At 46.7% G+C, this 21973-nt stretch overlaps 8 protein-coding genes across 9 annotated transcripts, besides 1 other annotated feature; 3 read left to right on the top strand and 5 right to left on the bottom strand.

Annotated features, from left to right (window-relative positions):
- Positions 1–458: 458 nt before the first annotated feature.
- On the bottom strand, positions 459–1615 carry TSTA_115770 (uncharacterized protein). Its single transcript, XM_002481730.1, has 3 exons — positions 1119–1615; positions 727–1057; positions 459–667 (listed from the first exon to the last, which is right to left on the bottom strand). The coding sequence occupies exons 1-3, from the start codon at positions 1556–1558 to the stop codon at positions 527–529; spliced, it is 912 nt and encodes a 303-aa protein (XP_002481775.1). The 5' UTR covers positions 1559–1615; the 3' UTR covers positions 459–526.
- Positions 1616–2594: 979 nt separating this feature from the next.
- TSTA_115760 (uncharacterized protein) lies at positions 2595–3611 on the bottom strand. Its single transcript, XM_002481729.1, has 3 exons — positions 3173–3611; positions 2868–3120; positions 2595–2804 (listed from the first exon to the last, which is right to left on the bottom strand). The coding sequence occupies exons 1-3, from the start codon at positions 3588–3590 to the stop codon at positions 2693–2695; spliced, it is 783 nt and encodes a 260-aa protein (XP_002481774.1). The 5' UTR covers positions 3591–3611; the 3' UTR covers positions 2595–2692.
- Positions 3612–4669: 1058 nt separating this feature from the next.
- Positions 4670–6602, top strand: TSTA_115750 (alpha-galactosidase; the record flags this gene model as incomplete). Its single annotated transcript, XM_002481728.1, has 7 exons — positions 4670–4747; positions 4823–4955; positions 5007–5147; positions 5205–5294; positions 5356–5664; positions 5739–5923; positions 5980–6602. 7 exons carry the CDS (start codon positions 4670–4672, stop codon positions 6361–6363), a joined length of 1320 nt encoding a protein of 439 aa, XP_002481773.1. The 3' UTR covers positions 6364–6602.
- TSTA_115740 (eukaryotic translation initiation factor eIF-4A subunit, putative) lies at positions 5978–8279 on the bottom strand (the record flags this gene model as incomplete). Of its 2 annotated transcripts, none has more annotated exons than XM_002481727.1 (4): positions 5978–6594; positions 6664–6873; positions 6929–7822; positions 7876–8279. In XM_002481727.1, the coding sequence occupies 3 exons, from the start codon at positions 8123–8125 to the stop codon at positions 6854–6856; spliced, it is 1164 nt and encodes a 387-aa protein (XP_002481772.1). In that variant the 3' UTR covers positions 5978–6594; positions 6664–6853. The 2 variants fall into 2 exon arrangements, with proteins under 2 accessions (XP_002481772.1, XP_002481771.1); XM_002481726.1 differs by lacking the exon at positions 5978–6594 and having other exon boundaries at positions 6744–6873; positions 7876–8130; positions 8182–8212.
- Positions 8280–8402: 123 nt separating this feature from the next.
- On the top strand, positions 8403–10243 carry TSTA_115730 (splicing factor 3a subunit 3, putative). The gene is made up of 3 exons (XM_002481725.1): positions 8403–8557; positions 8612–10020; positions 10076–10243. Exons 1-3 carry the CDS (start codon positions 8468–8470, stop codon positions 10098–10100), a joined length of 1524 nt encoding a protein of 507 aa, XP_002481770.1. The 5' UTR covers positions 8403–8467; the 3' UTR covers positions 10101–10243.
- Positions 10244–10318: 75 nt separating this feature from the next.
- On the top strand, positions 10319–14106 carry TSTA_115720 (ATP dependent DNA ligase domain protein; the record flags this gene model as incomplete). The annotated part of the gene is made up of 2 exons (XM_002481724.1): positions 10319–11684; positions 11733–14106. The coding sequence occupies exons 1-2, from the start codon at positions 10534–10536 to the stop codon at positions 14104–14106; spliced, it is 3525 nt and encodes a 1174-aa protein (XP_002481769.1). The 5' UTR covers positions 10319–10533.
- A 340-nt stretch (positions 14107–14446) lies between these two features.
- TSTA_115710 (20S cyclosome subunit (APC8), putative) lies at positions 14447–16746 on the bottom strand (the record flags this gene model as incomplete). The annotated part of the gene is made up of 4 exons (XM_002481723.1): positions 14447–15576; positions 15631–15814; positions 15866–16580; positions 16643–16746. The coding sequence occupies 4 exons, from the start codon at positions 16744–16746 to the stop codon at positions 14498–14500; spliced, it is 2082 nt and encodes a 693-aa protein (XP_002481768.1). The 3' UTR covers positions 14447–14497.
- Positions 14740–14827: a microsatellite.
- A 577-nt stretch (positions 16747–17323) lies between the features above and the next one.
- On the bottom strand, positions 17324–19360 carry TSTA_115700 (F-box domain protein). The gene is made up of 2 exons (XM_002481722.1): positions 18834–19360; positions 17324–18764 (listed from the first exon to the last, which is right to left on the bottom strand). The coding sequence occupies exons 1-2, from the start codon at positions 19187–19189 to the stop codon at positions 17429–17431; spliced, it is 1692 nt and encodes a 563-aa protein (XP_002481767.1). The 5' UTR covers positions 19190–19360; the 3' UTR covers positions 17324–17428.
- Between the last annotated feature and the right edge of the window lie 2613 nt (positions 19361–21973).

The following is a 21973-nucleotide window of genomic DNA, read 5'->3' as shown; positions in this document are numbered from 1 at the left end:
TGATCATATCCAGCCGAGATACGTCAACTCACATCTCTTGCCGTCGCACAATCTCTCGTCGATTTACGATATTCGCATGCAAAGCAGATCCACATCGATCTCGCGTGGCCAGGTTTCACAATCCCAAAATAATGGATGCTCCGCAGCATGCTGAGCTTCGTATTGCCAATTCTGGCCACTAGTATGTGTCGCACCGACCGGCCCGAAGACAAAACAGAGCACGGTTGATCGTGGAAAGTTACGCAATTCCTAAGATAGCGAGAAGAGTCAGGTCCGAGACGCCGGATGACAATGACTACGGAGTATTTGGTTCGCTTTTTATCGCGGCACACAGGTCAGGCTGCACTTCGAGGAACAGCACAAGGACTGCTACGCGCGAATTTGTATATGCTTAATCTCACAATAGCGCGGCTCATCATTGCTGTCAGTTCTTACAGCATTTTGTTACTTGGAGCCAAGGCTTATAATCGACGCATATATTCAACCATCCTATATACACGGACCACCCGACTATCCAATCTCTAGCCTAACTGTTGTTTGCAGCTGCCTCCATCAAAGTTTGCTGCGTACAAAGGGAGTTTTGAACAGATGGAGGGTTGCTACTAGCGCTGCCCCAATCCACAGATCCCAAAGCTTGGCCGGCTGCTGTGGAGCTATCTGAGCGGATCTATCCCCAAGGCAAACATTAGCAAGAGGCTTCCTTGGAAGAGAGACATCAATCCTTACATAATATTGTGCATCGACAAAGTGCCACCAATCCTCACTTCGGAATGCATTGTCGGTAGACTGACTGATAGGATCGTTCCACCCAGTGTTCCGCGTATCGAAATTGGCGTGCTTGGACCACGACACATACACCTTAGGGTGATCGTTACCTTTGACGCCATTGGGATTGATTGCATCGCCAACGTTGACTTGGTCTGTGGTCAAGGTGTTCTGGATATCGCCCCAGGCCAAATCATGATATCCACTGTGAGCGGAAAGCAATGCTCGACTCGGTGCCCAGGTGTTGTCGGCCGTGTTCTTGGAATGAATAATGATTACTCGTTCCCAGTCACTACAAGATCAAGCCCATGTCAATTCTCTGTCAAGCATAAGCGTTTGGGGAGGGTTCCCACTAGTCATGGCCTGTATCGATGACACCAACCACTTCGGCACCATCTTTCTGATAAAACAGGTTATATACGACTCGGACTTCGGTCGCATTACACTGCTGAAAAGTGTAGTAGATTGGAAATGCCGGTCCAGGATTTCCAATAGGCACATCAGGCTGACGGCAACCACATCCCATGTCCGGATATTCGCATTGGGGTGCCGGAGGGGTCTTATGTGCTGCATCATAGATATCCGGCGTTGATACGTTGCCACTGAAAGCCCATACTGGATAGCAGGGAGGCTCGTCCAACGCCTGTCCAAAGAACCACATAGGCGCATACATATAGGCGAGGTCGACGGCGCCGTTGTTCAGATAGCTGGTCATGACATCGTCGCTGATAGAAGTGACAGCCAAGGTTGTCGAAGCCAAGGCGGCTATCACTGTAGATCGAAGAACGATCATCGGGAATGTCTTAACTCACAGGAGCGTTGGGGCAAAATTCAAAAATCGTCAAAAGGCGAGAGGGGAAAGGAGATCGGCCCATTTTGTAGTTCAACGACCATTTGCTCTTGCCCATGTAGCACGTAGTAAAGTATCAGGCGAACTAGCAGGATGGTCCATGAAAATGATCCGTTCACATGCATGCCCGCTAGTTACGCCATGGAACAGTAAAACTAACCAGATGCTACTCCTAGTATAGCGACAACATTCATTCATCTTCACTGAGAGGGGCACACGTGTATTACCAACCCGAGCGATTGGATCTCGATATGGAATCGGATTATCTATTCTACTATATTACAGCAGCAGATTTGGTATTTCGTCGTCTTGGCAAGTACCGATCTAGAAAATGCTATCTTGACTCTTTAATGATGTTACATGCAGCGGATAGTTAGGGCTTCCGGAGGATTCCACCATGGATGACACGGCCCAATGATACTGCTGATTTGAGGAATGCCACCATTATTTTCGATGCTTGACTGAAGTTAAGGTTTTCTGCTGATCATTCGTATTTACGCGGGCTGACCATACCTAGGTAGAAAATCATGTGAAATTGCCTTGGGTCTGGTGTTGTATCAGGCGACTGGATCACAGCCGGGTTACGTTCTCATGGCTAGTCTGCAGATGGTCTGCACTTGTCTGAGACTCCAATTCAACAGAGAAGGATCGAGAAAGGGTTGATCGATTCTTCGATCTGTAACGACTGGGAGTCAGCAATCTGTAGGTACTCGGAATATTTCATACGCTTTCAGTATGTTCGTGCAGGTGAAGTTTCCCAGTCTTTCTTGAAGCAAAAGATGAATGCCAGGAGCACCTAATCTAAAAGTGTGGCAGAGAGACAAGTTACATCCCAAGGTGACAATATGTCATCGATCCATTCGTTTGGTTACAGGACGTGGCCAGCATCCGACTGAATCATCACGATACTAGCGTGTAGACTTTATTCATCTCTCGTAGAAAGGTATTGTAAATGCAAAATGGTATCATGTCTTCGTATATCTACATGAATAAAAAAAAGAGAGAGAGAGAGAGAGAAAGCTCTACCGATAGCCTTCTAATTGTACATGCCTTCCCCTGCTTGCATGGGTAGGACAATCAGATTTTATTTCCGTCATCATCCAGTCTATTACTTTTATCATCCAACTCGGACCATTTCGGTTTTCCATCGTGGACTTCGACTAGTCGTCTGCTGTAGAAGATATGGTGGCTATGTGAATGTTAGTATATAATCCTTGGAAAAAGAAAAAGACATAAGAAGAAAGTGACATACTCAATTTCAAACACCTTCCGTCGAACCAAGTGCTCCTCCTCCGTCTTTCCCAGATCAATCAATTCCGGAAATATCAAACACATATTCCGTCCTTCATCCATGATGGGTGAGTTACAATTTGAGCAGTACACTTTTGTAGGGACTTGATATTTCTTGCTCTTTTCGTGGGATGACCAGAACATTAGAGAGTCTGTACCCTTTTTGAACCGGATATCGGTCTTGAAGAAGATGGCGCACCACTGGAATGGTGCAGCTGGCTGACACATTAGTATTATGACACTTCGAGTCGGTTGGAATAGGCATACCGTGGAGGACCTGACAAGCTCGACAATGACAATACTTGGCAGCCAATGGACGCTCCCTCTTGATCTGATATTGCACGTTTCCGCAATGACACATAGCCTCCCATTTCACAGGACCAAACTCTTCATCTTTCTGGATCTGATACGGTGCACGAAGCTTCCACGACTCATCAATGTGACGTTCCGATGGGTCTTCGGCAATGGACGAGTCCAGGTGGGAGTTCGAGCTCGAAACAGCGTCCTTTACTTCGTCACGCATTTTGTAAATCGTTCCTTTGATGGGCTTGTTGAATTGTGCAGATGAACTGTGGAATTGTCGCCTTGGTTGTGGCGGTGTGAAGAAGATAATGGCTGGTATGAGCCTGTGATACCCGGTCAGAGACGCAGATTGCCGAGGGATATAAAGGGCTCGACGGAACATTTTTTATACGTACCCAGTTTCTTTTCTGAAGAAGAGCGAACGGTAAGCGGAGAGGTTGAATAAATAGTCGAGATGTTCTGAGATTTGACATTGTATGAAGGCATATCGTCGTGATGATGTCATGAAGAGATCTCTACAACGGGATGCGATCTACTACCCGACGATAAAGAATGCTTTATTCTTGCGTTTATTTATTATTGACGATATCTGTTTATTCAGTCGCTATTCTGACGTAGTGGTACAACAGTGATACAATTTAGGGTTACTGACGTTCTGCCCTAACTCGTTACCCCTGGCCGATCCCAAGATACCACACCACATAAAGTTTTGTTTTCAACCAGCATGATCGATGCAGTGAGGTATAAGGGCAGATCTCTGCCAGTATTTACCATTGGCGACAAGCTTTTCGCTTTCTGGTCTTCGTCAGGCAAGAATTATGTTGACGGACTGTTCGTTGCCGGGGTGCTTGCCTTCAACTTGCCATAGGTACTGGAGGCGGAAAATGAGAATCTGGGAGAACAGGAAGAGAGATCTGTTAAAAACTCAATATATTCTCTGAGTTGCTTGCAATGTTTCCCAATGGCTTAAAGCTGAACACCGGTAAAAGTGGCTCGGGTATTTCTAAGCAATCCTCAATGGAATCTAGTATTCCTTTCACCGTTAAAACAAGTACTACCGTTGCAGTTACAATTTTCTGCAATAATTCACACGCACGGCCAATTAGTCATGGCTAAAATTCCATTGAACATCGGCAGCACAGTATGCAAGCTTGATTTCTGGGGTCCCGGATAAATCTCGATTCAATATCAGCCAAACATGGGCAAGGGATCTGCAACCAACCCCGCGAATTGCGATTGGGGGGAGGTGGCTTCAAGCTATTATTGTTGTACAGAGAAATGCAAGGACGTACCTGGGCACAAAGCCGACGATCAATTGAGACATGGAGAATTTCTTTTCGGGGTTCTGGCCGGGTATATAAGCTTGCAGATTCCCACTTGGATGGAATGAAATATCACTTGTACTGGTGCATTTTACAATTGGGCCAATTTAAAATAGTTTAGAAACGACCGGAACACATAATGCTCAGTCGCCCAACTGCAGCAGCCTTGCTGCTGACCTTGAGGAGTGCAAACGCATTGGTACTTCCTGATGGTGTGGTATGTTTACATTCCTCATGAGTGACACGCGATGCTCACAAAAGTCACCTTATACTAATAATACCCTGAATATAGGGAAGATTGCCAGCTCTAGGCTGGAACTCATGGAACGCATACGGTTGCGATGTTGACGAGACCAAGATTGTGACAGCTGCTAATAAACTCAACTCGACCGGATTGAAGGACCTAGGCTACCAATATGTCAACAGTGAGTCAGTTGACAAGATATGGATGGCATCAAGTAGCTGATCGGCAATAGTTGACGATTGTTGGTCCGTTAAATCTGGTCGTGATAGCGTCACAAATCGCATTATCCCGAACCCTGACACGTTCCCAAGCGGGATTAATGGTACCGCTCAGCAGGTTCATGACCTTGGCTTGAAGATTGGTATATACAGTAGTGAGTATAGACCCGACACGATCGTATGAGGCATCGTACTGATTCATACTTATTCAGGCGCCGGATATCAGACATGTGCTGGCTATCCAGCCAGTCTCGGATATGAGACCATCGATGCCCAGACCTTTGCTGACTGGGGTATTGACTGTACGTCTGCTCCCAACCACAAACCAAGTGTATCGCGATACTTGACTGATTTCCTCGTCAGACCTCAAATACGACAATTGCAACTACCCCTCCGAATGGGATGACCAGTACAATGCTTGCATCCCTGACAGTGACTACCCCGGTGTTAACCCTAACGGCACCTGTCCAGATCTGACAAACCCTGCACCTGCGGGCTACGACTGGAGTATGTCCAATACCACGAAGCGGTTTAATGCCATGAGAGATGCGCTGGCTTCTGTTCAAGATCAGCGCGTTATTTTGTATTCACTGTGTGAATGGGGCAACGCTGATGTCCCGTCTTGGGGTAATGGGACAGGTAATTCATGGCGTGTAACTGGCGATATCAACGGTACGTCTCTTCGAACATCTCGATGGAGTCTGTGCCGGTGAGGTACTAATTCAAAAAAAAAATGCCTGAAACAGCAACGTGGGACAGAATCACTGCTATCGCTAACATGAATGCTCATGAGCTTTCAAGTGTCGATTTCTGGGGCCATAATGACCCAGACATGTTGGAAGTCGGCAACGGCAATCTAACGATCGAGGAGAATCGTGCTCACTTCGCTCTATGGGCAATCATGAAATCTCCCTTGATCATCGGAACAGACGTACGTCTTCTCCTCTTGTCGCCGTATTCCCCTATTCCTTAACACTGTAATCATAGTTATCAACAATCCCAGACACACACCTCTTTATCCTCAAAAACGCCGATCTCATCGCCTTCAACCAAGACCCGATCATTGGCAAACCAGCTCTTCCATACAAAGATGGCTACAACAACGGTACATACAACCCGCACTACCCACCTGAGTACTGGTCCGGCGCGACTTCCCACGGCTGGAACTTGGTTCTACTTTTCAACTCCGAGAATGTCGCTGCTAGTAGGACTGCAGTGTGGTCTGAAATTCCACAATTGAGTGGACACGATAGTAAGTATAGAGTTGAGGATGTTTGGACGGGTAAGGATTTGGGATGCGTCCATAAGGAGTATACGGCGCAATTGGAGGCGCATGATGTTGCGGTGCTTAAAGTGACGGGTACTTGCTAGATTGTCAAGTTTTGAGTATGTTAGGAAACGGGTAAAGTTGGAGGATGAATTTATTGAGCTTGAAAATGTCAAGTTGCAGCATTAAAGAGGGAAAAGCAATGTTTATTACAATGACTTTCATCAAAAATAAAAATTCGAAATCTCAATGCACGCTCAGTGGTTAAGCATCCAAGGGGTATAATTTGAATTTCATTGGCTATATTTATTTCAGCAATCTGGTAGTACACTGCCCTTGAAGAAGATAAAAGCATGTTAGCCTGCTGAGTGTTATAGCTAAGCAAGGATTTGTCAAATACTCACTGTGAGGACTTTTCCCGTTTCCTCCACGCATAACCCAAGAACTAGTACCTAGTACCTCGATGACCGGTCGTCTGAGTGAAGCTGGTCGCGAAAAAACCTGTTCGGCTGTTCGGCTGTGCCGACGGCGGGTTTCACTGGTTTTCATATGAGGCGAAATCATTCATTTGCGGATGAAAAAGCAGCTCGATCACTATGACAACAAATCGGCAACTGCAGTTCAAGTCAGATTGTGTAGAACAAAAGAATCTGAAGTGGAAAGACTTACCATTCATAGGCATCTCATCAATTTGAGTGGAATAGTAAAGTTCGATATCACGAAGAATACGAACATCGTCACTGGTAACGAAATTGATAGCAACACCCTTCCTACCAAATCGGCCACTTCGACCAATTCTGTGAATGTAATTTTCACGGTTACTGGGAAGGTCGTAGTTGATAACTAGAGAGACCTGCTGGACATCGATACCACGAGCCCAAACATCAGTCGAAATAAGGACACGAGAGTTTCCCTGTCGGAAATCCTGCATAATGCTGTCTCGCTCCTTCTGTGGCATTTCTCCGTGCATGCTTGACACTGTGAAGTTGGCCTCGCGCATCTTGTCGGTGAGCCAATCGACCTTGCGCCGAGTGTTGCAGAAAATGACGGCTTGAGTGATGGTCAACGTATCATAGAGATCGCACAGGGTGTCGAACTTCCATTCTTCCTTCTCGACAGCGATAAAATATTGCTTCAATCCTTCCAGGGTCAACTCGTCACGCTTCACGAGAATACGCACGGGATCTGTCATGAATTTCGTAGTCATGTCAAGCACATCGTATGGGAGAGTGGCAGAGACAACAACGACTTGAGTAGCCGGGGGTAGGTAACGGTAAACATCGTAAATCTGCTCACGGAAACCTCGGTTCAACAGCTCGTCTGCCTCATCGAGGACTAACATTTTGATATTGCGAGTTCGAAGATGGCGTCGTCGAATCATATCTGCAACACGTCCGGGAGTACCAGAGACCACGTGTTGACCGTACTCAAGTTTTCTGATGTCTTCGCCGACATTCGTTCCACCAATGCATGCGTGGCATTGAACGTTCATATAATCGCCGAGCGCCATAACGACAGATTGAATCTGAGTCGCAAGTTCGCGAGTGGGAGACAAGACCAAAGCTAGGTTGCGTTAGAATCAGAAACACATCGCTATGGAGACAGTATAGACAAACCTTGTGTTTCGCGAACCACCGTATCGATAACCTGAAGAATACTGATAGAAAAGGTAGCAGTTTTACCCGTACCAGATTGCGCCTGAGCAATGGTATCGCGACCCTTGCAAATCTGGACGATGGCGCGAGATTGAACGGCCGAAGGCGACTCATAGCCGTATGCGTAGATGCCTCGTAGAAGATTCTCTTTCAGATGCATATCCTCAAAGGTCGGGGCAACAGTGACCTCCTTCGAGGTTGTGAACTCCATCCGTTCTAGAACATGTTAGTTCCGTCAATTCGAGTAAAATATCCAAATGTTCTCACCATCTGCACGACGATCAATTCCTTCCGCCATAGTGAATTATATTAGTTCGTGTGATAGTAAGAAGGTAAGTCAACAGCAACGATTGTCGCACAATTCTGGGGTCAGAAGCAACTTGCGGTGGCGCATGCCGATATTTTATGTTGCTGGCCCGTGCACCGATAAACTCACGTGACCTTCTAGTACCCGCAAAAAGCTCTGAGCTATCCACTCCTTCTGTGTCGCAACAACCATTTCAAGCAAACATACTGGGATTATTTTTTATAGCTTTCCTTTTATCTGCTCGCCATGGTTCTCGAAGATCAGCGATTCATCCATGAGGATCTCGAGCGTTTAGAGCAGGGAATCGCTGACCGGGCGGCTGAAGAACCTCGAAATGTATGCCTTTATCCATTCTTTCCTACAACTATATGCTGACTTTTATTTGCCTAGATACGTGAAAGACTTGCACGGGACCATCAAATCGCCGGATTCTTAGATCGTATTGAAGAACAGTCAAAAAGGTTACTCGACATCTATAAAGATGCCGAAGGTCTACGTGCTCAGGAAATCCAGTCCATCTCTACAGGCGACGCGTTCGAAGAATTCTACAAGCGCTTGGACGAAATAAAAGACTTCCATAAACGCTATCCAAATGAACCGGTCGAGAACTTGGAGCGCGCATATAAGCGACGACACCCAGGAGAGGGTGAAAGCTTCGCCCCCGAAATAGATTCTATGTTCACCGGAGAAGAGGCCTATGGGCAATTCTTGGATTTGATTCAGCTCCACGAGGACTATCTCAATATTCCCGGGATCAAACGACTCACATACATTCAGTATATCGATCAATTCGATGTGTTTACTCCCCCACAAATGCCTATCAAACGGTCAGCGAAGGTTTCAGATAGATACTTCAAGTACGTGGGCGATTTGACAAGCTATCTTGAGAGTTTCCTGAAGCGTGTCCGACCCTTGGAGAACCTCCCCAAACTATTCGCATCTTTTGACGAGGAGTTTGATAAACAGTGGGCCGCAAAGGAAGTTCCAGGATGGGGCGCTGAAGCCACTACCAATGAAACTGCTGTTGGACCCAAAACTGAGGGTACAGGGGAAGGTATATGGTGTGCCGACTGCGAAAAAGAGTTTAAAAACGAGAATGTCTACAAAAATCATCTGACAGGGAAGAAGCACATCAAAGCTGCTGAAGCGAAGAAAGCCAATGGGATCACAGCGACCAATGGTTCTGCGTCAGCAGGTGGTATAAAAGACGCAACCTTAAAGTCACTCAAAGAACGGGCAGTTGCTGAACGTGAACATCGCATTCGATGCTTAACCAAAACACTACAGTTTGAACGGGAAGCAACAAGGGTGAACGTGGAGCGAAAACAAGGTATGACGGAGCGTGAGAGGCAGATGGAAATCGAAGCCCTTATGGCAGATACGGAGCCATCATCCGGTGCCTTTGGCCGCGAAGAAGAATCAGATGAAGAAGGAGACGACAGGATATACAACCCGCTTAAACTACCACTTGCATGGGACGGTAAACCTATTCCTTACTGGTTGTATAAACTGCATGGCCTTGGCGTGGAGTATCCCTGCGAAATCTGCGGTAACTTCGTTTATATGGGTCGACGCGCGTTCGATAAGCACTTTTCAGAAGCACGACATATTTATGGGTTGAAATGTTTGGGTATAACTCAACAAACCAACTTGTTCCGCGAGATTGTCAAAATCGAAGATGCAATGCGACTGTGGGAGAAACTTGAGCAGGAAAGGAAGAAGGAGAAGGAAAGCAAGGAGAATGTGGTACAAATGGAGGACGCCGAAGGAAACGTCATGCCAGAAAGAATCTACTATGAGTATGTACTCCTCCCTGGTTTATACCTTATATGGCCAACGCTAACATTTGTGTAGTCTTCAAAAGCAAGGCATTCTATGATTTGTCTTCGTGTTTCGCTCTGTTCTATGGTTAGCTACTACATTGGAGGTGGGGGGCGTGCACGAGATCAGGTGTCAGGTCAATACATGCGTACTACTTCCCAAGGATTCGGTTATCTGTTCATTATCTGTAGGACTATAAAGATTCCAAATGTATGATACTCAAAAGGCATTCGTAACTTAAGTGAAAACCCTTAATATGGCACGTTTATCACGTGACTTCGCGAACCATGGATGCGTGCTGGGTCTCAGCCCTAATCCCCCAGTTGCGTTCTTTGCTCCTTCTTTCTGAAATATCTTTCCTAGTTGTAACTCAATTGCTCGCTCTAACCAACAAAAAGACTGCCATACGGTCACTGTCGTGATAAATCATCCAAAAATGCGGTCTTGTGCTCTGAGCACGCGATTTGAGTTCGAACATTGTTGGAAAGGGAATGGGTTTCAAGTTCTCCTACGTGTGTGATTTACTCTCCGGCCTAGAGCGCAATCGTCATCTCAAAGCCACGAGTACAGCGAGAGCGCAAAACCCCGATTTCCGTATAATCTCCAGCTGGTTCTTGAACTACTCGAAGCGGCTATACGACAAGGATACGGACCTACTTGCCGTGCTATCATGTCTGCTTCCCGAGAAGCGGCCGGATAGAGTGTATTTTCTACAGCATGCTTCGCTAGCTCGGATTATCGGCAGATGTCTGTACCTTGGAGCCTCGAGGTTGAAAGACCTCGGCCGGTGGCAGGTCAGCGGAGGAGGGGATCTCGGTGAATGCGTCGAGAATGTAATGAGTCAAGCTGAGAATCAAATACCTCCGGGGCAAGAAGTCACTGTTGAGGAAATTGATAATGCTCTTCAAGAAATTGCTTCCTGTTGTCGATTTTCTGGTCCGAGTGTGCGCAGAAAACACGCCGCTGTCGATTTCGATGAGGTACTAGGATCGCTCTATCGCAGACTGAGCAGCCGAGATGCGAAATGGTTGACACGCATGATCTTGAAATCATACCATCCCGTGCAGATTCCTGTCGATTACTTTCTTAAGAAAGTTCACTTCCTCTTGCCTCACTTACTGCTGTTCCAAAACTCACTTGAAGCTGCGGTTGAATTGTTGAAGTCGCCTTCACTGAAGCTCTTCCCGCCTCAACCACAGTCAGACTTTGCCAATTTGTTAAGCGATAAAGCCCTCGAACACCTTGTACCTCGCCTTGGAATAAAGATAGGTCGCCCTGAATACTATAAGGCCCGAAGCATCAAGCACTGCAGCAACATGATTCGTCAACGGAGAATGAGCCTGGAAAGGAAGTATGACGGAGAGTACTGCCAGATACACATAGACATCTCGAAGGGACAAGACTGCATTCAAATCTTTTCCAAGAGCGGCAAAGACTCGACCCTTGATAGGGCTGGAATCCACGATGTCATAAAGCGTAGTCTCGCAATTGGCGATACGAATTGCAAGGTGTCTCGACGCTGTATTCTGGAAGGGGAACTGCTTGTTTGGGACGACAGAGACTGCCAGATCATGGAATTCCACAAACTGAGGAAGTTCCTCAGTCGATCTGGTGTATATATTGGTGCAGACCTTGATTCACAGTCAGTGCCCTACATAGGGTGCAATATTATCCACGCTAACTTATCTAGACCAAAGCCGTATGAGCATTTGATGATCGTTTTCTTCGATATACTGCTACTAGACGATGACATTTGTCTTAGTAAACCCCATAGATTACGGCGATTGCTGCTGAAAGAAACAGTTAGGATTGCCCCTGGACGTGCCGAAATATCTGAGCAGGAGATCATTGACTTTTCCCGCCCTGATGCCATACGACGTCTTCAACTGGCATTATCTCGAAGCATCACCGAAAGATGGGAAGGTTACGTGATCAAAGCATGTGATGAGCCTTATTTCTCTATCTTATCGCCAGAGAAAAGCGATAGCTTCAGCCGTTGGATCAAGCTGAAGAAGGATTATATACCTGGACTGGGCGATACTGCTGATTTTGCCCTGATAGGCGCTCGGTATGACGCGAAAGATGCCCCATTGTTATCGAAAGTCCGTCAACTCTCCTGGACACATTTCTTTATAGGCTGTCTCGATAATAAGGAAGACGTTGTTCGACAGACCTCCTCGCCACGATTCCGCATCGTCGACATGATTGGCACACACAGCTTGAATGAGAACGATATGCAAGTACTCAACCAGTGGGGCAAGTTTGCCGCATGTGATGTTGACTCAAACACAGCATTTGATTGCTATAGCATTCAGAACTCTTTGCCCAAGATGGATGTTGCATTCAAGACCCCGTTTGTTGTAGAGCTGCTGGGCAGTGGCTTCGATAAGGCAGGTAATGCTCAGTATTATACGCTGAGATTTCCTCGAGTCCTGAAGATCCACTGGGATCGATCTTTTAAGGATACAGTTTCTTTCACTGAGCTGCAAGATCTGGCTGAAAAGGCACGTGCTGTTCCTACTGAGGAGCTACAGGAAGAGAATGCTTTATGGTTTGAGAAGGTAGTCTCAACTGATAAAAAGAATGAGTATATTGTAGACAAATCCCAAAGCACAACAACGTCATCATTCACATGCACATCTTCTTTGTCCAAATCAGCCAGTCTAATCTCACCAGATTTGACACCGCCTTCAGTCAAACAGACACCAGCTTCGCTTATTAGAGCTAACAAACAGAATCCTAGCAAAGCTTTTAGTCAGTCGCCATCTGTCAGTTCGCTTAACAAACACGAACGCACATTGTCTCTTATCCATCCTCTTTCAAAGTTGAATTCTACATCAACCTTGCACGCTGCATCGTCAGACCTGCACTCTGCATCGTCAGACCTGCACTCAGCATTGTCAACTTTGTACTCTGCATCGTGCTCGAAGCGTCCTAAAATATCTGCATCAACCTCATCGTCAACCATGGAGAATTCTATTCATTTGGATCAAGCTCCGCAGCAGTCTCTTCGAGCTCGAGGAAGCCCTATCCCACGAGCATTGACTACCAGTATTGGCAGCATTAGCGCGAACCCTACATCTCAACTCCCTCACACCCCAAGGTTGGCTAGTGGATTCACCACACCACTGCGGGAGAATCCAAATCTTGCAGAGTGTCCAAATCCAAAACGTGCAGTTGCTACCTATAAGGAGGCTTGGAAGTTCATTGCAGATGCAGCAGATGTCGCTAAGAAAAACGAAGACGAGAATTATGACATCGGGGATTATCACTTGAACAAAAAGGATTCCCGCCATCTCCAAGTTCCTCTCAAGTCTCCACTCTCTACTATTCCAATCTACTGTGGTGAATTTGGCTTTCAAGAGGACATGTTTCGTCAAGCTCCACGTGAATTCACATTCTCTGCAAAGCATTTTGTGAAATCATTGGGTTTTCCACACACTCGTGAAGCACTTCAGTGGTCCAACCCGGCTGCAGCAGAGTTTGGCATTGCTATGGGCATTGTGCTGGTCAACATCAAAGACCCATCTCGAGTCCTGGCTATGCAGCTGTACAACCTCGGTAATCTGGTGACCTCTGAACTTTCTCAGCCAAACACCGAGCTTCCATCTCAGGGAAAGATTTTCTTTCTTGACAGCCGCATCCTCAAGGCTGGAGGTCATGAAGGCATCAACAATGACATCTTTCTCTTGAACGACTGGTGGACCGAATACGGCACCCAGTACTTCTACGCTACCGTCTCCTGGCGCCAGGATCGCAGCACTGCTCCGTCTAACTCTGGTCCTCGTCGCGTGATCGATCAGATCAATAAATTTGGTGCTAGAGCTCTTCACTTTGGCGAACCTGCAGCTGCAAAAATTATCAATCTCTACGAACCCAGCGATGTCGAGGTTTTAGGCGAGTTTGTCTCCGTCCGGCCTAATGTCCATCTCTTTGGTGACCGTTACAAGGACCCCAATGTTCGTACTGCGGAGGACGACAAATTCCATTATCCACTCGATATACCAGACCCTAATGGGGGCCTGGGAATTCGCTACCCTCAGCAGCAGCCGTTTTTCGTCTAAGTTGTGCCCAGCATTTGATCAGTCATTGATTGGTGTTGGAAACGTTGGACCACAGATTCTTGGCCACTTCTTGAAGGTTCTTGAAGAGATGCCCTGAAACTTTTTTCATGATTTCTTGATTTTTCTTTTTCTTTTGTGACGAGGTTCGAGTCATGATGAGTTGGACACGCGCTCGTCGTTCTGTGTCGAGGGGTGGAAATGCCATGTTATCCTCGATAGTCTCTTAATGATTTTGTACAGTTTGGGGTCTTGTACCTATTCCTACCTTTCTTTCTAGGTTCAGTGGTCAACAATGTACACTATCCCCCATAGTTTAATGAAAGTTATTTAATCTCCTCTCCGACAAGAACAAGATCATATATCATAAAGCATTAAGATACCAAATTCCTATCTATATATGGAGTTGTTTTTCATCCCCACCCTCCCTTCTCGCCCTAACATCTCTCATCAAAGCCTTCGCTTCTTCAACTTCTATCCCGTCCTGACACAGCTCACTGGCCAACTGATCCGCTCTGTTTAGATCTCCATGCTTGAGTGCCCATCGAGCAAGCCACAATCGCGCTTTGGATGTCGTCGCCGTAACGCCTGTACCACCCACAGCTTCGACCTCATTATCATCATCTCTACTTTTCTGTTGGCGGCGTCGTTGTCGTCGAGACCGTAGTCCAGTCGTCTCGTCATCCGAGTTCCCATCGTCACCGAGGGCGTCATCATCGTCGTCAGAGTCCATTTCATTTCGTTCGATTTCTCCACTTTCTTGTTGTAGAGTAAGTTCCATATACGCCGCGGCTTCATCCTCATCACCCAATCGTTCATACAGCAACGCTATTTGATGGAGTGTGTCCGGGTCGAGGACCTTACGTCCTGCCGAAGGATGCGTCGGATCAGCATCGAGGCTTTGCTCATAGTATGCACCTGCAACCAGAGCACGTTTCATAGCTTTGATGCTGTGCTGCAAACGGCCCATTTTGGCATAACAGGTCCCTACTGCTAGCCACATCTTGGGATCGTAGGGCTTCAATGCAGCGGTGCGTTGATAGTAATACAAGGCATAGAACGACATATCGAGGACTTCGTATGCTTGACCTAGACCGTACCATGCTCGGTAATCCTTACGATTGACGTCGACGGCACGACGGTAAGATTCGATCGCTGCGTGTGTGTTTTTCATTTCGATATATTCATGGCCCATGAGGGTCCATGCCGATAAAAAGTTGCGGTCGAGTGTAAGAGCTCGTCGGAAGTACATGACTGCCTTTTCATGCTCAGATTTTAGGGAGTAGTAGTTTCCTACCACGCAGCAGGTTTCTGGTCGAAATTTGTCCGTTGCTGTGGCTAGTTGTGCAACGAATGCGAGTTGAGGTCTTGCTCCCATGACATACAAAATGTTGGAGTAATGGTCGAGGCTATCTAAGCGATGGGGGAATTCAATAAGTATATCTGCAAATATTGCTGAAGCCTCTTCGAAATCTGCAAGATGTTAATCTACACCGTCCGGATATTCAATGGTACAAGGCCACTTACCCCTGGAGTGATAGTATAGAAGAGCTCTCTCGGTCTTCAAGAATGAGCTAGTCGGGAAAATAGATTCAAGGCCGTTGAGAGTTTGATGTGTTTCATCAGTGGCCTGATACAGTTCCTGACTGCAATGAACCTGGAAAATAAAGGACATGATGTTTTGTGGAAGGGTCTCTGCGACTTGTTTTAACTGATTTACGTCAGTCTCGCCGATTTTGAGCAGGGTTGAGTAGAGACTTACATCGTCAACACTTGGTAACAGTTCATTCAGTTCCTGCCAAGCACCCCAATGAAACGGAAACAGGTGCACACTCCGTACCAACCATTTTTTCGCTTCTTCCTCATTCTTGCCCTTCAAGAGAATGACCGCATACAAGTACTCTAACCACCCCTGGCCACGATCTTGCAGTCCACGTTCTTCCCGCTCTGCGAACCAACCCTCTAACCCTCGAGCAAGATCTGGCAGCTCTCGATTGACAGTCATACCACCATCTGCAGGCCCCAATACCATTTCTGTCTCCTCATCCCGTCGCTTCTCTCCGGCTAGATATTTGGCATATAATGCTAAGAAAAGAGATTTCTGACTGAGCTTCGGATACGGATTTCGGGGTAGCGCCTGACCAGCTTTTGATCCCGGTCGTATGAAGGACTTTCTTTTGCCTTTCTGAGGGGTCAATGACGTCCTGCTCTTGACGTTCGGAGACACGTTAGAGAGAGAAACGGGTGGTATCGTAGGAGGGAGAAAGACAGCGGCGCATCGATCATATTCTCGGGTGTCGAAGTAGGACTTTGCTAACAGGTATTTGTGTGCTTCTTGTAACTCCAGAGCAGCCTCGGTGGGATCTGATTGAGAAGTAAATGGATTTACATGCGGTTGTGGCTCCGTTTCCACTGGTGATTCAGCATCAGTATCGTTCCCATCGGTGGAGACGAGAGAGTTGAGCATCTCTGCAGCCCTAGACAATGCACTTATTAACTTTCAAGCCTTCAATTTCTAGGAGTATTGGCCACCAATTACCATTTTGCGGACTGATAGAGACAGCGCTCTGAGCATTTGATTACCGCATCTTCCAGCCGTAATCTAAGCTCCTTGATGCTATCTTCCGTAAAGGTCATTGCCATCTTGTAAATACCTGGGCCTTATGGCCCGTATTCGCAAATTGAACACGTCCGTCTACCGGAAATGCGTGATGTGGAGGGCCGGGGAGCTTCAATGTATTCGTATCGTATCCTTTTTGGACGCGTTGACGTACGGTAAACAGGGCGCTGGTACCTCGAAAAGTACTCGGTGAGTTTGTAGCGTGTAAGTATGGAGAGTATACTTCTTGAGAGCAGAAACTAGAGACTGCTGCCAAATTAACGAGGGTCTGTGAATGTTCAAAGAGAATGTGTTTGTAGAATTAATGGACGACATGAAGCAAACATGACAAACATAAACACATGTGGGGGAGCTGCAATCTGACCATGGATGACAAGTTAACAACCCTAGAACCCCGATAACCCTAATATCGAGGAGAAGAAGTGAAGTAGTTTCCGTCTAGCTTTGATCGTTCGGATCATTCGAAGCAGTGTAAGTTCTTTTGCTAACATAGAATTCTACACTAGGGGATTGAATGGTATGATGGATAATCTGCATTCTGTTAGGTCCTCCAGAGGGTGATTTGTTAGTGGGGTTCATCTGTTGATATTGGAGACGCATCTGAATGAAAGATCCTACTACAATAACGCCAAATAGGAAGAACTAGCTATGCAGATGAGCTGATTATCATACAGAGAATAATGGAAACCTAAGAAGGAAAGGGTATCACCTCCAGAGGTCATACTTGCTGTCCCTTTTATTACCCCGAATCCCGCCACTACTCATAGGTCGTCCTTCATTCACGGGGACAGCAAGATATCCTCCAAATCCATTTCCAACAAGAACACTCTGTCGCGCTTCTCCACCCCATTGCGGACTCAGTTGCGCGGAGTGCAAACTGACCGGCCTTGTCGTACTCGTTCGTCTACCAGATGACATGGGCTCGAACTGGGTCACATTCCATTCGAATTCATCCATGCCTTTCGTGTACAGGGTCAAAGGGTGTTGCAAGCCAGGTCCTAACGACTGTGATCCGCCTTCGCCCCCACCAAATAGACGCGGCGGAGGAGCCAGGAGAAGTATGTCCGCGAAAGAAGAATCTAAAACATAGAGGCTCCGCAGAGATGGAAGGTTATTTGCCTTGAGCGAAGACATTAGGTAGTCATAGTGGGATTTTGTCACAGGTTGTAGTCCAGTCGGGCTGCCTGAACAGGTGATCTCGTAGTGCAACGTCTTCAGGCTCCTGGACGCCAAAGGCGGGACCTCTTGAGTAAGAAAGGAACTATCCACCTCTAGTTCTAGGGTGAGATTTGCGAGTCGAGGCGCCCTCGAGAAAATCATATAAAGTGATTCTGGACGAACTCCGCATTGCACCAGAGCTAACTCTTCAAGAGCCTTTTGATTTTGAGGAACGGAAAGGTGAGTAGCCAGCCCGCTAGCAGTAATGGATAACATGTTCCGGATGGTCAACTTTGCGATAGGCGGAAACATCGGCAGATACTGGTTAGGCGTGAAAACAGAGTCTCGTATTGATGGCATACTCTCCAATTTCAAGCATCGCAAGGCAGGAAACGAAGAGAGAACCTGCCGTAACGTACTCTCTTCAACTTGAAGATTCGATAGTTCAAGACTTTCCAGATTCCTCCACAATGACGAACCGGGTATCTTAGAGAAACTCATCTCGGATCCATGTGCGTAAGTCATCCGTCGAACGTCGGGACAATTCGCCATCAGCTCCTGTTTCAAGGCGTACGACGAGGGGTCGTCAGTGAAGAATCCCACTGGTAGGTCGACATATCGTAGGTTTCTGAGTACGGATATTGCTCGAGCGAGGTCCGATTTGCTAGCCTCTCGAGTCATGTAGGGCAATCTCAGAGACAAAACAGTGTTGGCAAGCTGCTGCGAATCCCTAACTGTCCTCATGAACTGGTACAACCGCGACTGCGGAACATCCAACTTTTTCCCGGCTTGGTCGACGAAGGAGCGGCTACGTTTGCGTTTAGACGACAGTTCAATCTCGAGCTCACAGTAATGGACGGCGTCAATGCGGACATGCTGGTATCTGCAGTCGTGGATCACAAATTAGACCAATGGATCACAGAGGTGGACTAGGAGACAGGAGAACACGAACAGTAGTTTTTGGGCTGACTTGCACCACTTCTTGTTCACCAAAGCGCAACATGCCAAGTCTCGCATATCACAGAGCATGCAGCCATCTTCAGTTATCGACTCTTCGGACGAGTTGTATGATTCATCGAGTGTATGAGGGCAGACATAGTAGAATATTCTGGCGAGGACATCCGCAGACAGTCGTTTCGTAGGATCGGAGCTCGAAGAAGAATAAGAAGACAATGGCGAAGTCCTGCTGGTAGCCCTGCTACTGTTGCTGTTGAATAGACTTGACGCGCGGAATCTCTTCTCCTTTTTCTTCTTCCCCGCACTCTTTTCGTTATGCGATGGCAAGACGTATTTCCGGAACAGGCGCATTTCTCCTGCGGCGACGAGCCCGTATCATTCAGAAGAGAGCTACCATCAGCAGGATATGTCAATGTGAGAGATAAAAGAGAGGCAGAGGCAAAGTCAGGTCATTCCGAGAGTGGAAAAAAGGTGGCATAACGAGACGCTGAGACAAATCCAAACGGACAAAGCGTGGCTGCAATATGTGTCACACAAGACTAGATCTCAGCTCACCCCTGCTGCTTCTGGGCGGTGTCGGGGTTGTAACTTGGCGGAGAGACGATTAGCATCTTGTCTCTGTCTGCTGGTTTCATGTTGGCGGCTGATAGGGCCCTGATTGGAGCTTACGAAGCAAACAAGGTGTTCTCAGTCTATCCACTGGTTCGTTCAGCCGTTGCGCCGTTGGCCCAATCAGGTTAGGCTCAAACTGCTGCGAGTCATGTCACATGAACCAGCGCTACTGCAAGCCCTAGCCCTAGCCCTAATTTCTTTCATCTGCCATCCAGACAACCCAGAGTTGCTGGGGGTACAGAGGAATTTATAAGATTGTTACACTGACCGTAATAGGAAACTGTTTGAACTACGCAGATGGGTCCTAGGTGCTCCTTGCTCGTTTTATTTGTTATGGTCAGTCGTACAATAATGTTATCTTTTGCCCTCCTACAATGAGATGAAGGGTGATAATAGCTCTGTGCGTAATTATTACTTGGATATTTCTATCTACTTGGAGTACAGAAAACTTTGCTTCCTCCATCTCTCTTTTGTTCTTTATATTGACACTAGTTTTCCTCAATTCTTCCATCTCTTTGCTCACTCTTCTCCCCAGAGACATGCTTGTGAAAGACATAATTTGACTATTCCATAGGATAGGACCGGCTAGGAAAATAAAATCTTGTATTCTGTATATAAGAAAAATTTTGGAAGAGCACAAGAGGAAGGACAGCATCACAGAATTTAAATACAATCCATCCCAGCAAGTTCCACGAAGAACCAGGCGTCGCGGAGGGAAGCATAGCTTTATTTGGCTTCTAAGCTGCGACATAGAGGATGCCTTCCCATAACATAAAAAATGGATTGAGGATGAACTGGTAAGACAGATAGTCGAAACATCTTGTGGCTCAATGCTTACTTTTATTATAAGTAGTTGGGGGCATACATCCACTATTCTTGAAAAGAGGATGAATTTCCTTATTCCTTCTTCTGTCAGGACGAGGCAATAAAATTCTTCGTTTCAATGACACCCACTCCACGGCTCTACACACTACGTGATCACGTTTCCAGCAATCAGATAGTATGGATCTCTGCGACGCAATCAAGTAGAACCAAACGGCCTGGCCACGCTGGCCGACAGAGACGAGCATTGTTCCTGACAGTGAACTTAGCATAATGCAGAACACATTTGTCAGAAGCTCTAACTGGAGCCAGCTGACTACCCATCTCCTCACAGAACTGGCTTGGCCATCCGATTGTGAATAAGCATAAAGCCTATACCTTCCAGCGCCCAAGTGATTTATGGATCACTCAAATTTTGGTTGATACTGTTTTCGCAGCTGTGCAGATATTAGTTTTCAGTATTACTGTCTACTTCATGCCCTACACCCCTCTAGTTGTCTTCGCTTTTTCGATACCATCGCTTCTGCTTTAAAGCGGTCTCTCAGAATGAGCCACATCCAGGACGACGGGACACTGAGAAGAGAGGACATATCGAAGAATTGTTTTCCAGTGAAGATGGTCCTCGCATTCTGCGTATCACCAATGGACCCGAATTTACCGCACGCCCATGTCGCGGCCCCCGCAACCCCTGGCGAGACAGAGAAGCATACTCGTTGTGCTTGGAAGTAAAGAAAACGATATCTGCATTGAAATATACCTGTATCAAACAAATCCGTACAGGTCAACCACAATACCAAACACGCCCACCTTATCCTGGTATCTTTACTGCACTTCCAGAGGTAGCAGCAATTCCAACCACATTTCGAAAGTATCGAACGGGTATTGCTTGACGAGGAGTTTCTAACATACATGAGCTAATTAGCGATAAAAATATAAAGGGTCGACTCGGTGATTCGCACGTGTCGAAGCCAGGCGATGTGTGTCATATGTCTGATCGGATATATTTTTACGTGGATGCTCCGAAGCTATAGCCGAAGCAAATCAGATAAATATTACGCAGGTAGTGAAGCGTTGGCACTAAATAACTGAACAAGACGTTGCACACATGCTATATCATTTAGTATAGTACGATGGCCACATGAAGTGAGGTGATGTTCCAAGATCAGGTTGTCAGCGTCCGGGCCCCTTTTCCAGGGTTATATACATAGCGTTCGACAACGTCTACCAGCGATGGAGACGACCTGCAACAATTGACGAACAGATATCATAAATTTAATTAAAATTGGTAGCATCAGATTACAATGAGTTAAAATTCAGTGGTGATATAGCTGATGAAAACAAAAAGCAGATTGTGCTCTCATACACTCGTACTAGCGCTTCCTTCGTCCATCTCCCGCCAACTACAAGCCAAAGACGCTCAAGAGCAAACATGACAGATCTACATCTCGCTCGCTGTTAAAGTTAGAGGGATGGCATCATTTGACCGTGTGAGGTGGTCAGGATCATTTAGTAATACCACCTGAAAGCGGGCCGCGCCGGCCAGATCATATCAAATTACCAACCCTTCTTCGTCTATCTTCTCATCATCCGCAAATGGGCGGCCACTCCGGACGGAGCAATCTTGAGAGCTAGACCCACGACATCAAATCCCGTTGATTCCTCATATGGATATAGGTACGCAGTGGAAAGCTTTGTCGTGGC

This window comes from Talaromyces stipitatus, genomic scaffold (genome assembly GCF_000003125.1).
Source record: "Talaromyces stipitatus ATCC 10500 scf_1105507295555 genomic scaffold, whole genome shotgun sequence".
NCBI lineage: Eukaryota > Fungi > Ascomycota > Eurotiomycetes > Eurotiales > Trichocomaceae > Talaromyces > Talaromyces stipitatus.
Note: the sequence above shows the minus strand (reverse complement) of the source record. Positions and strands in the feature narration are given on the sequence as shown.

Bases quoted from the DNA above. Each gene is read 5' to 3' on its own strand.
- TSTA_115730 (XM_002481725.1), top strand. From the start codon at position 8,468: ATGGTTCTCGAAGATCAGCGATTCATCCATGAGGATCTCGAGCGTTTA. The intron at 8,558-8,611 runs GTATGCCTTTAT...TTATTTGCCTAG, and splicing joins CGGCTGAAGAACCTCGAAAT to ATACGTGAAAGACTTGCACG. The intron at 10,021-10,075 runs GTATGTACTCCT...ACATTTGTGTAG, and splicing joins CCAGAAAGAATCTACTATGA to TCTTCAAAAGCAAGGCATTC.
- TSTA_115770 (XM_002481730.1), bottom strand. From the start codon at position 1,558: ATGATCGTTCTTCGATCTACAGTGATAGCCGCCTTGGCTTCGACAACC. The intron at 1,058-1,118 runs GTGGGAACCCTC...TTGATCTTGTAG, and splicing joins ATCGATACAGGCCATGACTA to TGACTGGGAACGAGTAATCA. The intron at 668-726 runs GTAAGGATTGAT...CCTTGGGGATAG, and splicing joins TTGTCGATGCACAATATTAT to ATCCGCTCAGATAGCTCCAC.
- TSTA_115700 (XM_002481722.1), bottom strand. From the start codon at position 19,189: ATGCGCCTGTTCCGGAAATACGTCTTGCCATCGCATAACGAAAAGAGT. The intron at 18,765-18,833 runs GTTCGTGTTCTC...CCACGACTGCAG, and splicing joins AAGTCAGCCCAAAAACTACT to ATACCAGCATGTCCGCATTG.
- TSTA_115760 (XM_002481729.1), bottom strand. From the start codon at position 3,590: ATGTTCCGTCGAGCCCTTTATATCCCTCGGCAATCTGCGTCTCTGACC. The intron at 3,121-3,172 runs GTATGCCTATTC...TGTGTCAGCCAG, and splicing joins AGCTTGTCAGGTCCTCCACG to CTGCACCATTCCAGTGGTGC. The intron at 2,805-2,867 runs GTATGTCACTTT...ACATTCACATAG, and splicing joins CGGAAGGTGTTTGAAATTGA to CCACCATATCTTCTACAGCA.